The sequence below is a fragment of the Schistocerca gregaria genome, chromosome 7 (genome assembly GCF_023897955.1).
Source record: "Schistocerca gregaria isolate iqSchGreg1 chromosome 7, iqSchGreg1.2, whole genome shotgun sequence".
NCBI classification, from domain to species: domain Eukaryota; kingdom Metazoa; phylum Arthropoda; class Insecta; order Orthoptera; family Acrididae; genus Schistocerca; species Schistocerca gregaria.
The window spans coordinates 399,812,909-399,832,096 of NC_064926.1; the positions used below are offsets into that span (position 1 = coordinate 399,812,909).

A 19,188-nucleotide genomic window follows, 5' to 3' on the forward strand; every position below is an offset into this window, starting at 1 on the left:
CTCATATGTGAAGTAATTTGGGTGCCAGTGCTGCAATGTCTCTGCCTTCCTGCTGTGTCATTGATATTTCCAATCCGGCTGCACCAAGTAACATAGTAACTGCCTGATGTTGTAGTGCAGTTTTTGTACCGACAGCAGTCCCCATTGCAATAACATTCGGTCAGCTGTGGTGAGATCTGCTAATGCAGCCCATTGCATTAGCCATGGCTTGTTTCTTAATTTTTACCCAGTTGTACCCAGTTAATTCTTTGCAAATCAACAATATTATAAATTAAAGTCCCCAGCCACATTCTTCCATTTGTATGTGCAGGCTTATCTCGGGAACTACTTTAGGGAATTTAATACAGTTTTCACTAATAGATGACTGTTTCATGAGGAATATTTGTGTTTATAACCTATTACTGCTATGCCAGACAAGTCAGTATGAAGACTGTTTTGATGCAGCCTTCCATTTAATCTGTCCTGTGAAAGAAGCTTCATCCTCTCTGCATAAATATAACAATCTGTGTCCATTTGAACCTGCTTGCTATATTCTGTCTTTGATCTCCTTTTACAATCCATCTTTTCCTGTTGTCACTTTGACAATTACTTGATGCCTCAGAATGTGTCCATTCAGCCAGTCCCTTCTTTTAGTCAAGTTGTGCCACACATTTCTCTTTCTCCTAGTTTGATTCATAATCTCTGCATTTGTTATTAACCTTCCCATGTAATCTTCAACATTCTTCTGTACTAACCTATTTCAAAAACTTTTATTTTCTTCTTCTCTGCATTGTGTATTGTCTATGTTTCACTCTATAGAAAGTTAAAATTCAAACAAATATCTCCGGAAAAGACTTCCTAACACTTAAATTTATACTAGATTTAACAAATTCCTTTTTTCAGATATTATTGTGTTATTGCCGGTGTGCATTTTGTATCTTCCCTATTTCAGTGATCAGCAGCTATTTTACTGGCCAAATAATAAAACTCATACACTACTTTGTGTCTCAGTTCCTAATCTAATTACCTCAGTGTTGGCTGATTTATTTCAACTTTTGTACATTGTATTACCCTTGTTTTGCTTTTATTTATGGTCATCTTATAATACCTTTCAAGACACTACCCATTTCATTTAACTGCTCTTCCAAGTCATAAGCTGTCTCTGATAAAATTACATTGTCGTTGGCAGTTCTCAAAGTTTTTATTTCTTCTCCATGAACTTTAATTCCCGTTGCAAATTTCTCCATTATTTCCTTCACAGCTATAAACATGAGGGATAAGTTACAACCCTGTCTCAATCCCATTCCAACTATGGCTTCCCTTTCACGTCCTGTGACTCTCGTAACTGCAGTCTGGTTTCTGTTCAGGTTTTAAATAACCTTATGGTCACTGTATTTTTTCCTTGCTACCTATTTTGTAGTCTATTCCACATTGCCAAAACCTATCTCTAAATTTACACACGCTGTAAGCATAGGCTTGCTTTTCTTCCATATGTCTTCTAAGTTGTAGGATCAGTGTTGCCTAAGGTCAGCCTCTACCGCTTTTTCCATTCTTCTGTAAATAATTTGTGTAAATATTTTGCAACCGTGTCTTATTAATCTGATGGTTTAGTAATATTTACACCTGTAAGCACCTGCATTCCTTGGAATTTGAATTATTATGTTCTTCTTAAAGTCTGAAAGTATTTTGCCTGCCTCATATATCTTGCTCTTGCACATCAGGCTGAATGATTTTGTCATGGCTGACTCACCCAAGGATCTCAATAATTCTGAGGTAATGAATCCAGGTGCATTATATCAACATGAGCATTTTCTCAAATTATTCTTGCAGTATCTTACCTCCCATCTCTTCTTCTTCTTCTTCTCCTCCTCCTCCTCCTCCTCCTCCTCCTCCTCCTCCTCCTCTTTCTGTAATATTGTGCTCAGGGTTGTTCTTTTATATAGACCCTCTATATATTCATTACAACATGCAGCTTTCCCATCTTTGCTAAGTACTGATTTGCCATCTGAACTCTTGATATTCTTACAGTTGCTTCACTTTTCTCCAAAGAGCTCTTTAATTTTCCTGTAGGCAGCATCTATCTCTCAGTTATGCTTACTTCTACAGCCTTGCATTTGTCCTCTAGTGACTCCTGCTTAGCCATTTTGCACTTTTTGTCTGTCTAGCTATTTAGATATTTTTATTCTCTTTCACCTGCTTAATTTACTGGATTTTTCTGTTTTCTGTGTTGGTTGATTAAATTTAATGTATCCAAGAATTTCCACTAGGCCTTGTTGTTTTACCTATGTGATCTTCTGATGCCTTTTCTGTTTCGTCTCTGAAAGCTACCCATTCATTTTTTGTTGTATTCCTTTCTCCTGTTGCAATCCAACGATGCCTAATGCTCTCTCTGAAACTCTCAACAACCTGTGGTTTGTTAAATTTATCCAGTTTTCATATTTTATGGTCTGCCCCTGGAAATGTCTTAAAGTTTAAAACCTTGTTACAAAAGCTCTGCCTTACCATTATGTAATCAGTCTGAAATGTTTCACTGTTTTTGGATCTTCCCCAAGCATACAGCCTTCTTTCATAATTCTTAAATGATTAAATTATGCTCCATACAAAATTCTTGTTGGCAGCTTCCTCTTTCATTCCTTTCCCCTGGCTCGTGTACTCCTACTGCTCGTCCTTTTCAAGCTTTTCCTGCTACCAAATTCCAGACACCTGGCACAACTGAATTTTCATCTCCTTTTACTATCTGGATGATTTCCTTCATCATCTGCAAAACTAGATGGCATATAAACTTCTACTGTTGTGGTTGGTGTTGGCTTGGTATCTACCTAGGCTACAATAATGCATTCACTATGCTATTCATAGCAGTCACATTTGTGTTCTCTTATTCATTTTTAAGCCTACCCTTATTTGATTTTGTACTGATAGCCCTGTACTCACCTACCCAGAAGTCTTGTTATTCCTGCCACCTCAGTTCACTGATTCCCACTATATATAACTTCGACCAATCCATTTCCCTTTCTACATTTTCTAACCTACCTACCTGAGTAAGTAATGTAGCAATCCACTCTCTGACTGCAGAATACCAATCTTATTTTTCCTGATTATGACATTCTTCTGAGTATTCCACACTATTGAAAAGAAAATTGCCCCTCTGGTCTCTGCACTGCTACCCCTCCATTTTGGCTGCATATACAGTATGACTTTTTGTGTTGTTGAGGTACACGAGCCTCCGACTTGGCAAGATCCATAGTTCGTGGGAGGTGCCGTCCTGTATGATGCTGAAATGTGGGTAATGAGAAACAAAGTTGGGAATAGGTGGAGACTTTTGTTATGTGGACTTGGTGGAGGATGCAAGGAATAAGTTGGGTGAATAGTGTGAAACATGAGAAGGTCCTGAGAAGAGTGGGAAAGTAGACACAATTCATGAATCTAATAAAAAGAAGGAAAAGTAACTGGAATACAGCATATATTAAGAAAGGAAGAGCATATATTAAGAAAAGAGGAGCAAGGGAGTTATAAAAACAATCTTAGAAGAGTATGTTGAAGGGACGAGGAGGCAAGGGAGGAAGAGAATCAGATCCTGGATGATGTACTGCAAGATAGCATATACAGCACTTTAATTATTACCACTGTTATTATTATTATTAAAACAATAGTTTGAGAAATTTAGTTTTTTAATATTTTTTTATTTTTTAACCTATTTCTGCATGCTTCATTCATTCTGTTCACAGCTCATACCTTGAAGAATACCGTTCTAAAGCAGATCCCTTCCAAAAAATGAAAGTTTCTCGAATACAGAGTAGTCTGCAAGACTGGGCCACAAACCACAAGATCACTCTGGACCTCAACACACCACAAATGAAAGCTCGATCTAGGAAAACTGTCTGTAAGACATTTCATCAGGCAGGAATGGTTGTTCCTTATGACAAGAAGACTGAACTTGGTTACAGAAGCCTCATAGAGTCTGAAAGTAAGTGCAACTAAATGACAACATCTTAAGGTGTTGAAATTTCTGACGAAAAAGAAGGCAATCACATTTCTCTGTTAATACACTTTGCGAGTGTTTAAAGAGGTTAAGGTCATTTGAGGATTGTAAGATCAGATTACAGAAGCTCAAAAGTGTTAGGTGCCTAGAAATCGTTGGTTTGCCCGAAACCTATAATGTTTCTTTCTATCACAGTTTGGTTTCACAGCTTTTGTGAGGAAGTAAAAGTAGTGGCAGAAATCATGCTTCCTAAAGATACTGAGCCATGACTCCTTGATCATATCTTGAGTATCTTGAAATAAATAAAATCCAGTTGTAGACCAGTACATTATTGAAAGCAGAATAAATTAATTTCATCTTTTGTGTCACAATTGTTGGAACTGCATCTATTAAACATTTTTTAAGTGATTACATTTTTCAGGCTTTCATGTGCCTCAAACTGTTAACTAAAAGATAGTATTTACAGCTGTTAGACCACTGTATATGATTTTGGTGGCCCAACATTTTATTGGTGTTAATAGTTTTTTATTGTTTATTTGTTAAAGTTTGTATTGACCATCCCTTCAGAATTATATCACATATGCAATATATGTTTGTCTTGTACTCATGTTTTTTCATCCTTTATTATTTATTTGTCTCATTGTGAACACCAAGATGTTCTAAGTGAGTTTGGCTCTCACTTTCAAGGTATTGATTGTGAATGAACATGGGCAGTCACGTTACTCATTGGCAAATATATTTAAATACTCAGCTTTCAAAGCAGTTATGATTTCCACTCATCCATTTGCAGAAATCTCAGTTCCAGTACCCACAAGGAGACGGGAAGGGAGGGGGGGGGGGGGGGGGGGGGGAGCAAGTAAAAAATCCAGCATCCAGGAGAAGCATAGAAGTGAGATAGATGGTATACTAGTTGATCATAAGTACTAGTACTGTTGATTAAATGGTGAGCAGATATCTTGAAGGACAATTTTGTACCCCTGGAGTTCGAGGAAACTGGTTCTTGATGAGAAAACCCAGATGTCCTGTGTAGTACAACAAGCACATAGGTCAATTGAATAACGTTGTGGAGCACGCTCAGCAAATTCGTCTTGCAACTCCTTAACGTGACAGTTCTTCATGGATGCTGTGAGCCAGTTTGGTAGTATTCATCTTTTTATAGAAAGCTATAAAGTGGACATGCATGTTGGTAAATGGCCTGGATAGTGTCATATGTTCTTCTTTAATGTTTTATGTTTTGCCTGTGTTTTTCTATCATTTGGCTTTTTGACACATTGAGAGAAAAATACATAGAGTTTAGAACATAACATTTACAATATAAAATCTTATACACAAACATCTGCAGCATTTATGTAATCTATTGATTTTGGAATCACCAGCAGCAAGTCTTCTGGTTGCCAGTGTATCATCTTGTGGGGCATTATTTGATGATATGTCTGACAATTCCTGGTTCTTCACAAAAACAAAGTGAGTATGGATCTTTATCCCATTTGTGTAAAAGGTATGTGTATTTGCCATATTGGGTTCTAATTCTGTTTAGCACTGGCCATGTTTTGCATGGCAAGTCAAATCCCAGTGGTTTTTGGGTTATACATGGCATTGTATTATTTTATTGTCCAGCCCATTCTTGAGTTGATGGATTAATTATGTTGAACTTATCTTCCACAGCGACCCTTGCTATTATTATTGGTGGTCATCTTGAGCAGAATCAGTTACAGTCTGCATCATTCACATCTTGACGAATCGGTAGATTTTTACTATCCGTTATCTTTTTGTACTATTTCATGAGAGCACTTATTTGTCGTAGTTGGGGGTGTGAAAGGTAGCTTAGTACTGGCTGCTATCCCATAGACATTGATTTAGTGATGTCAGCAATTATTCTCATGGTGTTATTTAGTTGGAAATCTATCTGTTGTGCTTTTCGGCAGTTTAGCCAAACTGAGGCTTAATGTTCAATAGACAGGAAGGCAAGACCCAAGCAGAAGAATATAGGGTGGATACCGATGCGCCACATGTTGCACCACGTAACTTTTGAATGATGATGAGTCTGATTTTCAATTTTTTTGCCCTTTTTGTTAGATGCCTTCCGAAAGACAGCGTTCTATCAAGTATTCCCCTCAAGTACTTATATGTTTTATTGTGAGTAATTGTAATGTTTTCAAACTGTCTGTTTAGATTTTTTTCTTCACTTTTACTATTTAGGGGGAAGCGGAAAGCCTTCATTTTGGTGACATTTGGTTGGAGTCTCCATTTGTAATTCCCACTTCCTCCAGTTCCTCCATTTGGATCTCTTCTGACTGTTCAATTTAGGTACACCTTTTTGCAAGTATGAAGTCACTAGTGTCACCAAACTTTCATAATTTTGTTTTTGGCATCTCTGCAATGTGCAAGCTAAAGAAAAGTGAACTGAGAACTGATCCCTGTGAAAGAATGACCGGATTACATTTCAGTGTACAGAGCAATAATGTGTGCATGAGGTGTGCTTGCTTGTGTTAATGTGTATGTGTTCATTTCTGAAGAAGGCTTCGGCCAAAAGCTCATTGTACCTCATACCGGTCACTAAGGAGGGATGAAATTGCCATGATCTGCCTTTGAATTGGTATTATTCTTTTATTTACAGCTTTACACTTCACTAGGGTAAGATCCCAGTTAGTGGAGTTTATCCGGTATATGTAACATTGAATGCCATTTTTTAACAAGAGGTTACTTGCAACGTTAAGAGTAGATCTGTTCTGAATTTTAACTATGACAACAAATGTAAAATTTTCTAAAATCTTGTGTGTGTGTGTGTGTGTGTGTGTGTGTGTGTGTGTGTGTGTGTAGGGAGGGGGGAGTCAGGCAGGGAAGGACAGGATATTGGATTTTGAAGGTTGTTTCTTTCTTCAAATTTTTGAAGTTTTATTGAAAACTGTTTAATGTAGACAGTAAAGAACATTCAATGTGTGTCCTTTCTTTCTGTGCATAGTACAACAGTTACTTCCATTACTGGCCAGTAATTCAGTTTCGTAATTTATATTTACTAGTAAGTCTTACTTTTATCTTTCAATTCTGAAAAGGAACCTTGAAGAAGCTGTTGGAAAAGGTTGTAACAGCAACAACAGATGAGGAACGTGATGCACACCTTGGAAAATTACAAGAAATTATTACAGCTGCCAATATCGCCACTGATGAATGTGATTTTGGTACGGGACTGGAATTAGCAGTAGCACTGTTTTGTTTTGGTGGTGATGTCTTCCACAATACCATCAGGCAGTTAGCAGGAACAGCATATGGGCTACTGGGTCGAGAAGACTTTGCTACTATTCTTGAGGTAACTTGAGTTTTGTTCTTATGTTAGTAAACATTATTTTCTTCTAACAGATCACTTGTTGTTCTTAAATGTGAGGTTATGACTCATTAGATGACTATAAGCAATTGATGTAGGAAACATTTATCCGTGAACAAACTCAGCAAGTTCCTTAGGCCAACACTGTTATCACTTTGACTGTGTGTACTGCTAAAGCAGTTAAAGCAGGTTGTACCGTGAGTGTGATTGTCTATTAAAGCAGTTGACCATTTAAGTGCCCATTGTGTGATGAATTGCCAAGGAGGTTTTCAGACTTGGGTTATTTTTTTCTTTAGCAGTAATGGAAAACAGTATTAACCTGATTATAAGATGAGGCTCTTCCCCAAATTAGTCATTCTGAAAATAAAGAGTTGTCTTATATTCACAGATTAAACTATAGCTGCAGGGTTGAGATTTTTCGTTATTTAATATAGCGTAAAGGGTCATCTTACATTTACAGGTGAAGCTTTGGCTATGAGGTCACATGCAGATTTATTTTGAAGAATTTGTGATAGCAGGGCTGGGTAGGTGATTTAGACTTTCAAACAGGCTTAGGATTTCCTGATATGCTGAAGCACTTGTTACAGTATTGATGTTGCTTGAGCAATCACGACTTTCGACTCGTATGGTGCTAGTACAAAGGATACATAAGAAACTATGAACTAGCCCATCCAACGATCTATTGCTCTGCCTGAAATTTGACAATTTTGTGAAACACAGGAGGAAGTGGTGCTAAATTATATCAACTTACAGACTCTTGTGGTATTTGAACAGGTTTACAGTAAAAGTTCTCATATGTGTATGGATACTGTATACCAACATTAATGCTGCTTATTAAGTAAAGATAACACAAAAAACCACAAATGTTGTCTTTTAAAACCCATTGCTTGATTTTAAACCCAGATTATGAGACATTGTACAGCTATGTTAAATGATTTGGAAATGAGAAATTTTCTCATTGTTCACATATTAGAATACTAGGTAAAAATGTTACCAGCATGTAATAAGCTTTAGAAGATGGTGACTTTGAGATGAAACAAGAAGGAAATTTAATTCAGAATGAAATGTCTAAGAAACAAAATAAGCCGACTAATTGTTGTTGCGAGAATAAATTACAGCAGTAAGACCCATTGTGAAGATAGTACGAACATACCTCACTATTTGATTGCAGAACAAATGAAAGATTGTGAACTGGACTGAATCGTGATTACGATCTTTCATTTATGTATTGTTGCAGTTGTTACATATGATTTGCACACTGGAAGTTGTTTCTGTCTGTGATACACATTTGGTCAAGCACAACCCTATCTAAAGGTTTCACGGGGAACAGTGATACCAACTTGGTTGAGAAGCAGGCTGAGTACAGGGACGGGAGTAGTAGGCAGGCAGCAAAACTACATCATGTTGCAAACCATGGGTATGTGCACCAGATACTTCGGCTTTCTAGGTACATGTACCATGAATCCATTTGTAGCAGTGAAATGGACAAAGGATAGTAGAGGTGGAAGGGTGAACCCAGGATGAGCACATCATTTTTCCTTAAGAAATTACAAATTTATTTCAAAATATGTCAATAATCAGAATGATAATTAAAACCACACTCTGCTCTTGCACCTGTTGTACAATAATGAACTTCAAGTTTCTCTTACATAAGCAGACTTTAAGACAGGAGAAATATCAATTTAAACAACAAGCATCACATACATGAGCAAATTTAAAATGGAGAAACAATAATTGAAATAAATACTGTTTATCACAATCCTGCAGGGACCACTCTTAAAAACCAAGTGAGGTGGCGAAGTGGTTAGTACACTGGACTCACATTCAGGAGGACGACGGTTCAACCCCACATCCGGCCATCCTCATCTAGGTTTTCCGTGATTTCCCTAAATCGCTCCGAGCAAATGCCGGGATGGTTCCTTTGAAAGGGCATGGCTGACTTCCTTCCTCATGCTTCCCTAATCCGATGAGACCGATGACCTCACAGTTTGGTCTCTTCACCTAAACAACTCGAAACCACTCCTAAAACTCGGTAAGCAACACATTAAAGTAATCCAAAATTTTAAATGGCTGTAAGGCCCTTAAATAAAATGCACACAAGTATAACAGTGGAATTAAGTAAAGGTTCCTAATTAAATTACATGACAACCAAGAACAAGAAAGAGGGCAAATTTACGACTTTGTGTCTGGTAATCTATCAACAAGTTATGAGAAGTGTGCAAGCAAGTCATTCCAAGCTGACCATCAAGAGCAGTGAATTACAGATGGAATTTAAACATTCAAAAACTTATATACAGTAAGTGCTCATAAACTCAATGCAGAAAATAGATTCCTTGGTTCATTATGTGAGATCACAAGACAGGACGAACTCAAAAAGGCAGTTACTTAAAACCACCCATCAAATAGAATATCCAGAAAACTAAACTTGTTTAGCAGCTGCTGCCAGAATCAAAACTCCTGCGAGAGCTAATGGCCATGAGAGACGTTGCCAGAGTACACACACAGGTCGAAATACGGAAGTACATACATGTGGGCCAGTGCCGTGTCAATTACAATGTCACGGCTCAGAAGTCAGGGCTGTCAACAAATAGCATACATATTATGACACTGAAGTCAAGAGCTCTGACAATAACGTCTTCAGGTCTTTCAAGAGTTAATAAAGCCCTTAAGGTAACATAACCTTCGCTAAGCAATTACTTAACTCTAAGTTAAGTGAATAAGGCTTAAACCTTTTAATTACCAGCAAAAATTTCAATTACTGTACTAAAACTGCTACTATAAAATGGTAAGACATATGCAATAACCAATAGCAGATTTACCAATAGACATCAAATGCTCCTTTGAAACTGCAGAAAAATAGATACAATCTTACCCCCATGGCACAAACTTTAGGCTTAACATTTACAGATAAGACTGAGGTTGCAGACCGTCAAGATTTAAACCCATCTAAAACAAGTTTTAAAAGAACATTAATTTAATTATTCAACATTGCTCAAAACTTATGACAGTTAAGGAATGATTTAAAGCTAAGGAACAACAAATGGAAACACAGGTGCACATTAAGTACCACCAGGAGAACTGTAGTAGAAGAGTTCAGAAAACCAATTTACCACTTCATTCAATGGCCCACTTAAGTAAAAATTCATGTAACCCAAGGCTAATTTGGAGAGTCTAACAGACCAGCCGCCTGTACAACACTTCTCATACACATAGAAATAGAAATCACTAAGCAGTTCTACCAAGTTACACTCGCAGCTTCAAATAGGTTACAGCAATTGCAAGAAACCCTCATCTTTCAAACTCTACAGGCGAGTTTCACTGAGAGGAAAAACACAATACACACCATAGCTTCTTTAATACTCCATATGCGATTATTCAAAATACATTGCGATAACATTCCAGAAGGCAGATTGCTGGTACACTCTCTCCAAATCCCAGAAGAGAGCCACAGTGGATGCTATTCTGCATATGGCTCCAAATACACCAGGAGGCCCCAACGACCACCTTGTCAACAGACTGGCCCCTCAGTGCATACCTGCTGCTGCCTTATTAGAACACCAACTCTCTACTGTGGCACTGGTCACCTGTTTCCTCATTCAGAAACAGCAATAAACCAAGCGAATCAGTTCGGCACTCGTGCCTCCTACTGGGATACCAGTCAGTCAGAGGATACAAACATACCACAACACCACCACAGCCAAGGCATGAATTGAATTGCCTTTAAAACTGCACAAATAATCAAAATTGCATTCATTTGTGCAAGAGACGCTAAAGGTCAGTGGAGTTTTTTTTCTGCAATGTTATTGATTGATGCCGTGATGTATGATGAATGAAAGGGGGTGTGCCAGCTGCTGGTTCTAAACAGCCAATGAGGGAGTGGCAGACAGATGATATATTTGGAAACGAGATATTGTAACACTCTCATGTCAGTATAGAAGCAAAGTCCGTGTCCATTTGGATGGAAAGAGTCATGTTCTCAGGTCCCATGGTGACAAAAATCCTAGAAATCACAACATATTCAGAAGACTCGGCCAAATATTTCTGACAACAAAGATAGAAATGTAACATTTGTGCTAATAGGATGTTGATTATTAAAAATAGCAAAACCACAAAAGACAGGGCTAGTAAGCAAAAAATGTAGAAAAGAAAACGATCCACAAATCAGTGTAAACCATTTCTGTTCATTTGCTGTACTTCTCCTTGTATCATTAAAATGTAGACAGTCAATAAATTGAATAAATTTAGAATAAGTATAATGTTAACTCTTTAGGCAGGTACTTTACCGGTAAAACAGTTTGTAATTTTGATTTGTTACAGAACATAAAAAGTTAATTTTTCTCAAGAAACCTCTTGAAAATAAAGGGGTTGTCTTATAATCAGGGTCAACTTATACTTGGGTAAATGCAATATGAGGTCAGTTTAATTGCAGTGCTATTGGTGAAACCAACAAATTACATTTCAATGTACATCCTGGGATTTATGTTGACTGAGATTTTGTGCTTTGCTGTGGAGTTGTCAGTTTGAAAAACTGCAATAAATAGTGTAAATATTGTAAATAAATACAGTACATAATCAATAAAATCTTCTCAGTTTACAAGCCGCGTCAATTTGAATAAAATTCTTGAGCTTTCAATGGCTAGCTCCACCATTGTTTCAGGAGTAAAACTATTGACGGCAATCTGTCATTTCATAGTATTCGTCATGGTGCAAGAAGTGCATTGTCATTAGAATATGACAGGACAACTTGGCAATTCCAAGTGAAAGCTGTTGGTCCAGCAACAACATACTTCTTGTACCACAACAAATATTATGAAATGATTGATGGGACAGCAATGGGCTCGCCACAGTCCCCTGCAGTCATGTGCTTCCTTAGGTACGCCGATGACACATTCCTGATATGGCCTCACTGTGAAAATACACTGCAGCAGTTTGTGTGGTGTCCAACATTAAGCTCACCATGGAGATGGAGAAGGATGGCAAGTTATTGTTCTTAGATATTTTAGTTGAACGGAGGCACTTGTTGAGGGTGAATGGCTACAGCAAAAGAGACATTGCAAATGCTTTCATGTGTCACCAAAAAACGACGCCTTGTGAATCAGCAGAAGAAGCGAAGCCGGTGGCTTTCCTGACATACTGTGGGGCAACAAGCAACAAGTTAGGATGTGTATTACAGAGACATGGATTGAGAAAAATGTTCCGGCCCGTCGACATACTGGGACTCCGTTATGAAAGAGGCGGCTGAGATTAGAATGAACATCAACAATTTCAACATAGACCAGGGTACACACTGAGTAGGGCATGAGGGTGGGCTTTGGATGTCAAAAAGAATCAATGACAGACACTTTTAGGGAGGCGGAAGTGGCAGTTTCAAATGTGGCGCTGGCCCCTCATGCCACTTGATTTTACTCGGTCCCACAGTGGGCCAGAGCTACTGTGAGCTATCCAACTTACCTTCTGTGCGTGCATCGTTTCAGCCCCTTCTGATTGGTGCCAGTGGCCGTAATCATAGTGATATAAGCAGGAAATAGTGTCAGCCCTGGCTGTCAGTAGTTTTACTCCTTACCATGATGGCAAGCTAGCCATTGAAAGCTCGAGAATTTTATTTGAACTGACGCGGCTTGAAAACAGAGATTATTTTGTTCAGTCATGCCATCTTGAAGGCTCAATAGGACACAATACTTATAATGCTCCTAGTGCCCATCCAACATCCAGAAAAAAAAGTCGTCTTGGAAATGTTCAGCATGTCAGAAGTATTCAGCACTTAGCACATGCAAGAGATGTGGTAAAGCAACATAGCTTCAAGTCTCTCATGTCACAATATGAGGTTTTCATAGTGTTGCATTACTTTTGTAGAAAGAAAAAGTTGTGTATTTTATGTTCTCTCTCAGCAACTAGTCAAATTCCATTACATTGTGTATGTATATTTTTGTATGTAAATGAACAGGTATCTTTACATATTCATATACACTCTTGAGCTCTGAGCAATTTTTTCTCATGTGAAGATTTGTAATAGCTTTTTAGCAATCTAAGTCAGCTGTATAACATCATGCTTGAAAATCAGCTATTCATTTTGGATATATATTAAACCTGTGACTGCTTGTTAGACAAAACTAGCAGCAATCAAATGCATAAAAATTTAAATCATTTGGGAGTACCAGTGCTGTTGCTAAGAGGCATTGTGACCTAACATTAAACAATGAATGTAGTTATCATTCTGTGTGAATACAAGAGATGACTCAGATATATTATATCACCAAATTTCATGAAGGCACAGGCTTATTCAAGCTACTGTTGAATGAATGAAGTATTGTTTGTCTTATGAAAGGCAAAAATAACAAATGAATAAGGGTTAATTTTTTGATTTCAGAATGACATTCCTTCTACACAAGTATAAGAAGGGTGCTTATATTGGGTTGTTAAATAATTTAAACACTTGGAAATATTTGTTTCCTTTAAGTAAACAAACTAATCAAACAAGAGAAACTACTGGTTGGAATATCAGCAATATAAGGCAGAGATAGATTGCAGCTCACCATAAAAATGACATGCTGAGTTGCAGACAGGCACAGTGAAAAGACACTTGCACATTAGCTTTCAGCCAAAGCCTTCATCAGAAAAGGAAGCACACATGTGCTCACACACACACACACACACACACACACACACACACACACACACACACACACACACACATGACTGCCATCTCCAGCAGCTCGAACCAGAATGCACATGCCACTTAGAATGGAAGCAGCAATCTGGAGGGGGCAGGGAAGGGGATGTTATAGCAAGGTATGGGTGGCTGGAGAGAAGAGCGTGTTTTGTAGAGTGTACAGGTACTAGAGTTTCAACAGACACAGCATCAGGAGGCTGTGGGGCAGTCAGGTGGGGAGGAGGAAACAGGGAGCGAAAAAGACTCATGAGTCTCGGTAGGGCGCACAGTTTTAATCTGCCAGGAAGTTTCATATCAGCGCACACTCCGCTACAGAGTGAAAATCTCATTCTGGAAACATCCCCCAGGCTGTGGCTAAGCCATGTCTCCGCAATATCCTTTCTTTCAGGAGTGCTAGTTCTGCATGTTTCGCAGGAGAGCTTCTGTAAAGTTTGGAAGGTAGGAGACGGATACTGGCAGAAGTAAAGCTGTGAGTACCGGGTGTGAGTCGTGCTTCGGTAGCTCAGATGGTAGAGCACTTGCCCGCGAAAGGCAAAGGTCCCGAGTTCGAGTCTCGGTAGGGCACACAGTTTTAATCTGCCAGGAAGTTTCATATCAGCACACACTCCGCTGCAGAGTGAAAATCTCATTCTGGAAACATCCCCCAGGCTGTGGCTAAGCCATGTCTCCGCAATATCCTTTCTTTCAGGAGTGCTAGTTCTGCAAGTTTCGCAGGAGAGCTTCTGTAAAGTTTGGAAGGTAGGAGACGGATACTGGCAGAAGTAAAGCTGTGAGTACCGGGCGTGAGTCGTGCTTCGGTAGCTCAGATGGTAGAGCACTTGCCCGTGAAAGGCAAAGGTCCCGAGTTCGAGTCTCGGTAGGGCACACAGTTTTAATCTGCCAGGAAGTTCCATATCAGCGCACACTCCGCTGCAGAGTGAAAATCTCATTCTGGAAACATCCCCCAGGCTGTGGCTAAGCCATGTCTCCGCAATATCCTTTCTTTCAGGAGTGCTAGTTCTGCAAGTTTCGCAGGAGAGCTTCTGTAAAGTTTGGAAGGTAGGAGACGGATACTGGCAGAAGTAAAGCTGTGAGTACCGGGCGTGAGTCGTGCTTCGGTAGCTCAGATGGTAGAGCACTTGCCCGCGAAAGGCAAAGGTCCCGAGTTCGAGTCTCGGTAGGGCACACAGTTTTAATCTGCCAGGAAGTTTCATATCAGCGCACACTCCGCTGCAGAGTGAAAATCTCATTCTGGAAACATCCCTCAGGCTGTGTCTAAGCCATGTCTCCGCAATATCCTTTCTTTCAGGAGTGCTAGTTCTGCAAGTTTCGCAGGAGAGCTTCTGTAAAGTTTGGAAGGTAGGAGACGGATACTGGCAGAAGTAAAGCTGTAAGGACCGGGCGTGAGTCGTGCTTCGGTAGCTCAGATGGTAGAGCACTTGCCCGCGAAAGGCAAAGGTCCCGAGTTCGAGTCTTGGTAGGGCACACAGTTTTAATCTGCCAGGAAGTTTCATGTCATGTCATGTTTAGTTGCATGTTATGCCACATGGTAGTCTACTTCACTTGTGGCCACAGTTTGGCGGTGGCTGTTAATACTAGTGGACAGCTGGTTTGTAATTGTACCATTATAAAAGGCTGTGCAGTGATTCAGTAGATCTAGTATATGATAGTTTTGATTTCACAAGTGGCCTGGTCTCTGGTGGGAAGGATAGGCCTGTGACAGGATTGGAATAGGAGTGCTGGGTGAGTTGATTGGGTAGGTCTTGCATGTGGGATATGATCCCTGTGAAAGATCAAGGTGCAAGACCTGTCCAATCTACCCACCCAGCACTTCCTATTCCAGTATTGATAGTCCAGTCCAGGCCGTCTCCTGAAAGCAGCAATGTCTTATGTTAGCTTTGCTGTAATCATTGGACAGATTTTTATATCAGTATGGCGAGCAACCAGCTGTCCACAGGGGTGAACTGATAATGCCAAATTGTGCACAGGAGCAAAGAAACTATCCTGTGATATGATATGCAGCTAAACATGACATGCTTAATTTCAATGGCTGCTTCTCAACCCAGGCCATCTGGATCCTCCCCTCCACCAGTAGCTTTCCTGAAATGCACAGATGGGAGTTATCCTTACAACGCATTCTCCAATCCTGAAATTATCCTGGCTGGTAACCTGCTGACCCCACACCCTCTACCCAACAGCTTCCAACCCCTCTGTCCTATCACCTCCCTATTCTCATCTCCCACCCTCTTTGTGTGCCATCTTGTGCCATTGTATCCACTCATCTTTCCCTTTCCCCTCTCCTCTCCTTTATTGCACCTGATTCCCTCTCCCTTAAGCTTTCTCTTGGCACAGTGTGTTTCAATGTTTCTCTTTACTATTTCCATTCTCTCGTCCGGTGTTAACTCATTACAGACAGGGAAATTGATCAATTCATACAAGATGTTTGGTGGGTGTTTGTTAAAATGGACTTCATAAGGCATAAAGACAGTTGTTGTATGTTGTAAGGCGTTCAAAACATCTTCAAAATCACATATGTAACTTGACCAATTTGTATGCTCTTTAGAGCAGTAAGTTCTACAAAGCCTGCATATTTCACGCACATAGCGCTCAGTTGGGTTACAAGACGGAGAATATACGGAAATAAGAATGTGCTTAATGTCTTCTACTTTCATGAAATCTTTCCAAACGTTAAACGTAAATTGGCTCCCATTGTCTGAAAGTATGGTTTTTGGTTTTCCAATCTGTGTGAAGTAATCATTACAGAAACAGTTTAAAATTTTCCTGCTATTTGCCATCTTTAGTGGATACAATTTTACTAGTTTAGTGAATAAGTCAACAAGTACAAACAAATATGTATAACCCTCTTTAGTTCTCAGCAATTGGCCAAACAAATCAATTCCTATGAGTTCCAATTTGCCTTTTGGCACAATACTTTGTAAATAACCTTGGTATTTCTGGTTTGTGACTTTTACTCTTTGACACCGATCACATTTTTGTATAACCTGTCTTACTCTTCTAAACATATTATTAAAATAGACATTTTCCTTCAGTTTGTCAGTGCATTTCATGATTCCACAGTGTCGATAGCTCTCATTTGTGTACTTAATTAAAACATCAACACATTGTATAGGCCAACAAACCTTCCAGATGTCAAAGTCAGTGTTATGTCTCCTGAATAAAATACCTTTAAAGTTTTGATAATACATGCCAACCTTTTCATAACCCTTTTTTCCTTTTCACAAGTTTCAAATCATCATCCTGGTTCTGGTATCTCCTAAGCTGACTGCAAATGTTAGTAATTTCCTTTTCACCCTTAATCCCTCTCATGTCCATTATTTTAAACACTTTGTTATCCAATAGTTTTTCTTCCTGACCACCCCCCACAGGTAATCTAGACAACGCATCAGCAGTTACATTCTGGCCCCCTTTTATATACTGAATGCTATAATGAAATTGTTGCAAAAATATGGCCCACCTGGTTAATCTACTATTGAAAAGTTTACAGTCTTGAATATAACATAGAGCTTTGTGATATGTGAAAACTATGACTTTATGGCCTGCTATATAGTTTCTGTATTTAGTGAAACCCCATACAATGGCAAGTAGTTCCCTCTCAGTCACTGTGTAATTACGTTCATGTTTCTACAGACCTCGGCTGCCAAAACCGATTGAAAGATGTTCCATTTTTCCATTAATTTCCTTCTGTTGAAAAAAATGTACACCAAATTCGTAATCCGAACTATCTGTCATTAGGCAAAATGGTAGTGAAAGGTCAGGACTGTGGAGTAATTGACTGTTATTTAGTTGTTGTTTGATCTCATCAAATGCTGCTTGACACTGTTCTGTCCATTCCCATATGGTGTTCTTTTTTAATAGCTCTCTCAAACATGGTGCATTTAAAGCTTGGGTGCTGACATACTTATGATGAAAATTACATAAACCATAAAATGACCTCAGCTGTTTTTTGTTCTTTGGGCATGGAAACTGGACAATTGAAGAAATTTTATCACTGTCAGGTAGAATGCCTTCTCTGTTAATTATATGGCCTAAAAACTTCAAGTCTGATACTCCAAATTTGCATTTACTTAATTTAAGGGTCATACCGCCTTGCCTGAACTTATTGGCTAATTTGTACAAAGTATCAAGGTTTTCCTCCCAAGTTTTGCTGGTTATTAATATATCATCCATGTAAATAATTAATTTAGTTAGTAGTTCACTTCCAATCACATGATCCAAAGCTCGAATAAACTCGGCTACAGACATTCATAATCTTTGATCCTACCAGGTTGATCACTAAAAATGTTACAGTTTTCGCAGAGAAAATTTTCCAATTCCTGCTTTTCAGACTCAGTCAAGTCATTTGCTTCTTTTACCTTTTCTGATATGGTTAGGGAGTAACTACCATCAACCAAATTCTGGTTATTGTGATCCCTATTTTCATCTTCCTCCATGTAATGGTTACACTCTGGATAAACTATTTCCCTAATATGGTTACTACTGTTTGTGCATGAATTTAACTGGGTCACTACTTTTCCTTGAATACTAGCCTTTGGTTCAGCGAACAGTAATTCTGAATTTTGCCAATCAAAACTCACCTTTGCTTTAACTATCCAGTCCATCCCTAAAATCATTTGCTCATTGAGATCTGGAATAACTAACCATTCATGTTCAAAATTAATGTTGCCAACAGAAAATGTAATTAAAGCTTGTTTATTTATTAACTTACTAAACTTGCCGGTGGCACCTTTAATCCGTACACCTGTGATGGGAAATTCAATGTAACTTTCAGTGTCTTTTATCCTGTTCCTCAACTTGGCTGAGATACTACTAATGGGACTGCCAGTGTCAATCAAACAAAGTCCTGACCAATTGTTAATGCTTATTTCTACGTAAGGGCTACCTAAGGTAATATTTGGGTCACTATTCACATTCTCTGCCAACAAGTCACTTTCTAATTCAGTTGTATCAATGTTGTTACATACTTCTTCACTACAGGTTTCAATGTCAGAATCAACACAAGATTGAGTATCATTATAACTGGAATTAAATACACATGAGACTGTTATAACGTCAAGTTGAAAACATATATTTCAGAACGACACAACACATATAAATCACAGAGTAAGTTGACAAGCAAGACATGTGCACACGTTAACATTCGAATGAGCACTGAGTCCCGGTCTGGCCGCTTTGGAGACGCAGCTGCTGCATGGCTGGCAGACAGCGCCGCACGTAGAGGACGTGCATAATTGCGCGGCG

General features: G+C 38.9%; 1 protein-coding gene across 1 annotated transcript in view; it reads left to right on the plus strand.

Moving 5' to 3' along the window:
• Window positions 1-19,188, plus strand: part of LOC126282241 (histone PARylation factor 1) — a 114,482-nt gene that overhangs the window by 72,459 nt on the left and 22,835 nt on the right. Inside the window, exons 6-7 of the mRNA XM_049981828.1 lie at window positions 3,705-3,943; window positions 7,012-7,265. Coding sequence (XP_049837785.1) covers window positions 3,705-3,943; window positions 7,012-7,265 — 493 coding nt within the window. The remainder of the gene's footprint in view (window positions 1-3,704; window positions 3,944-7,011; window positions 7,266-19,188) is intronic.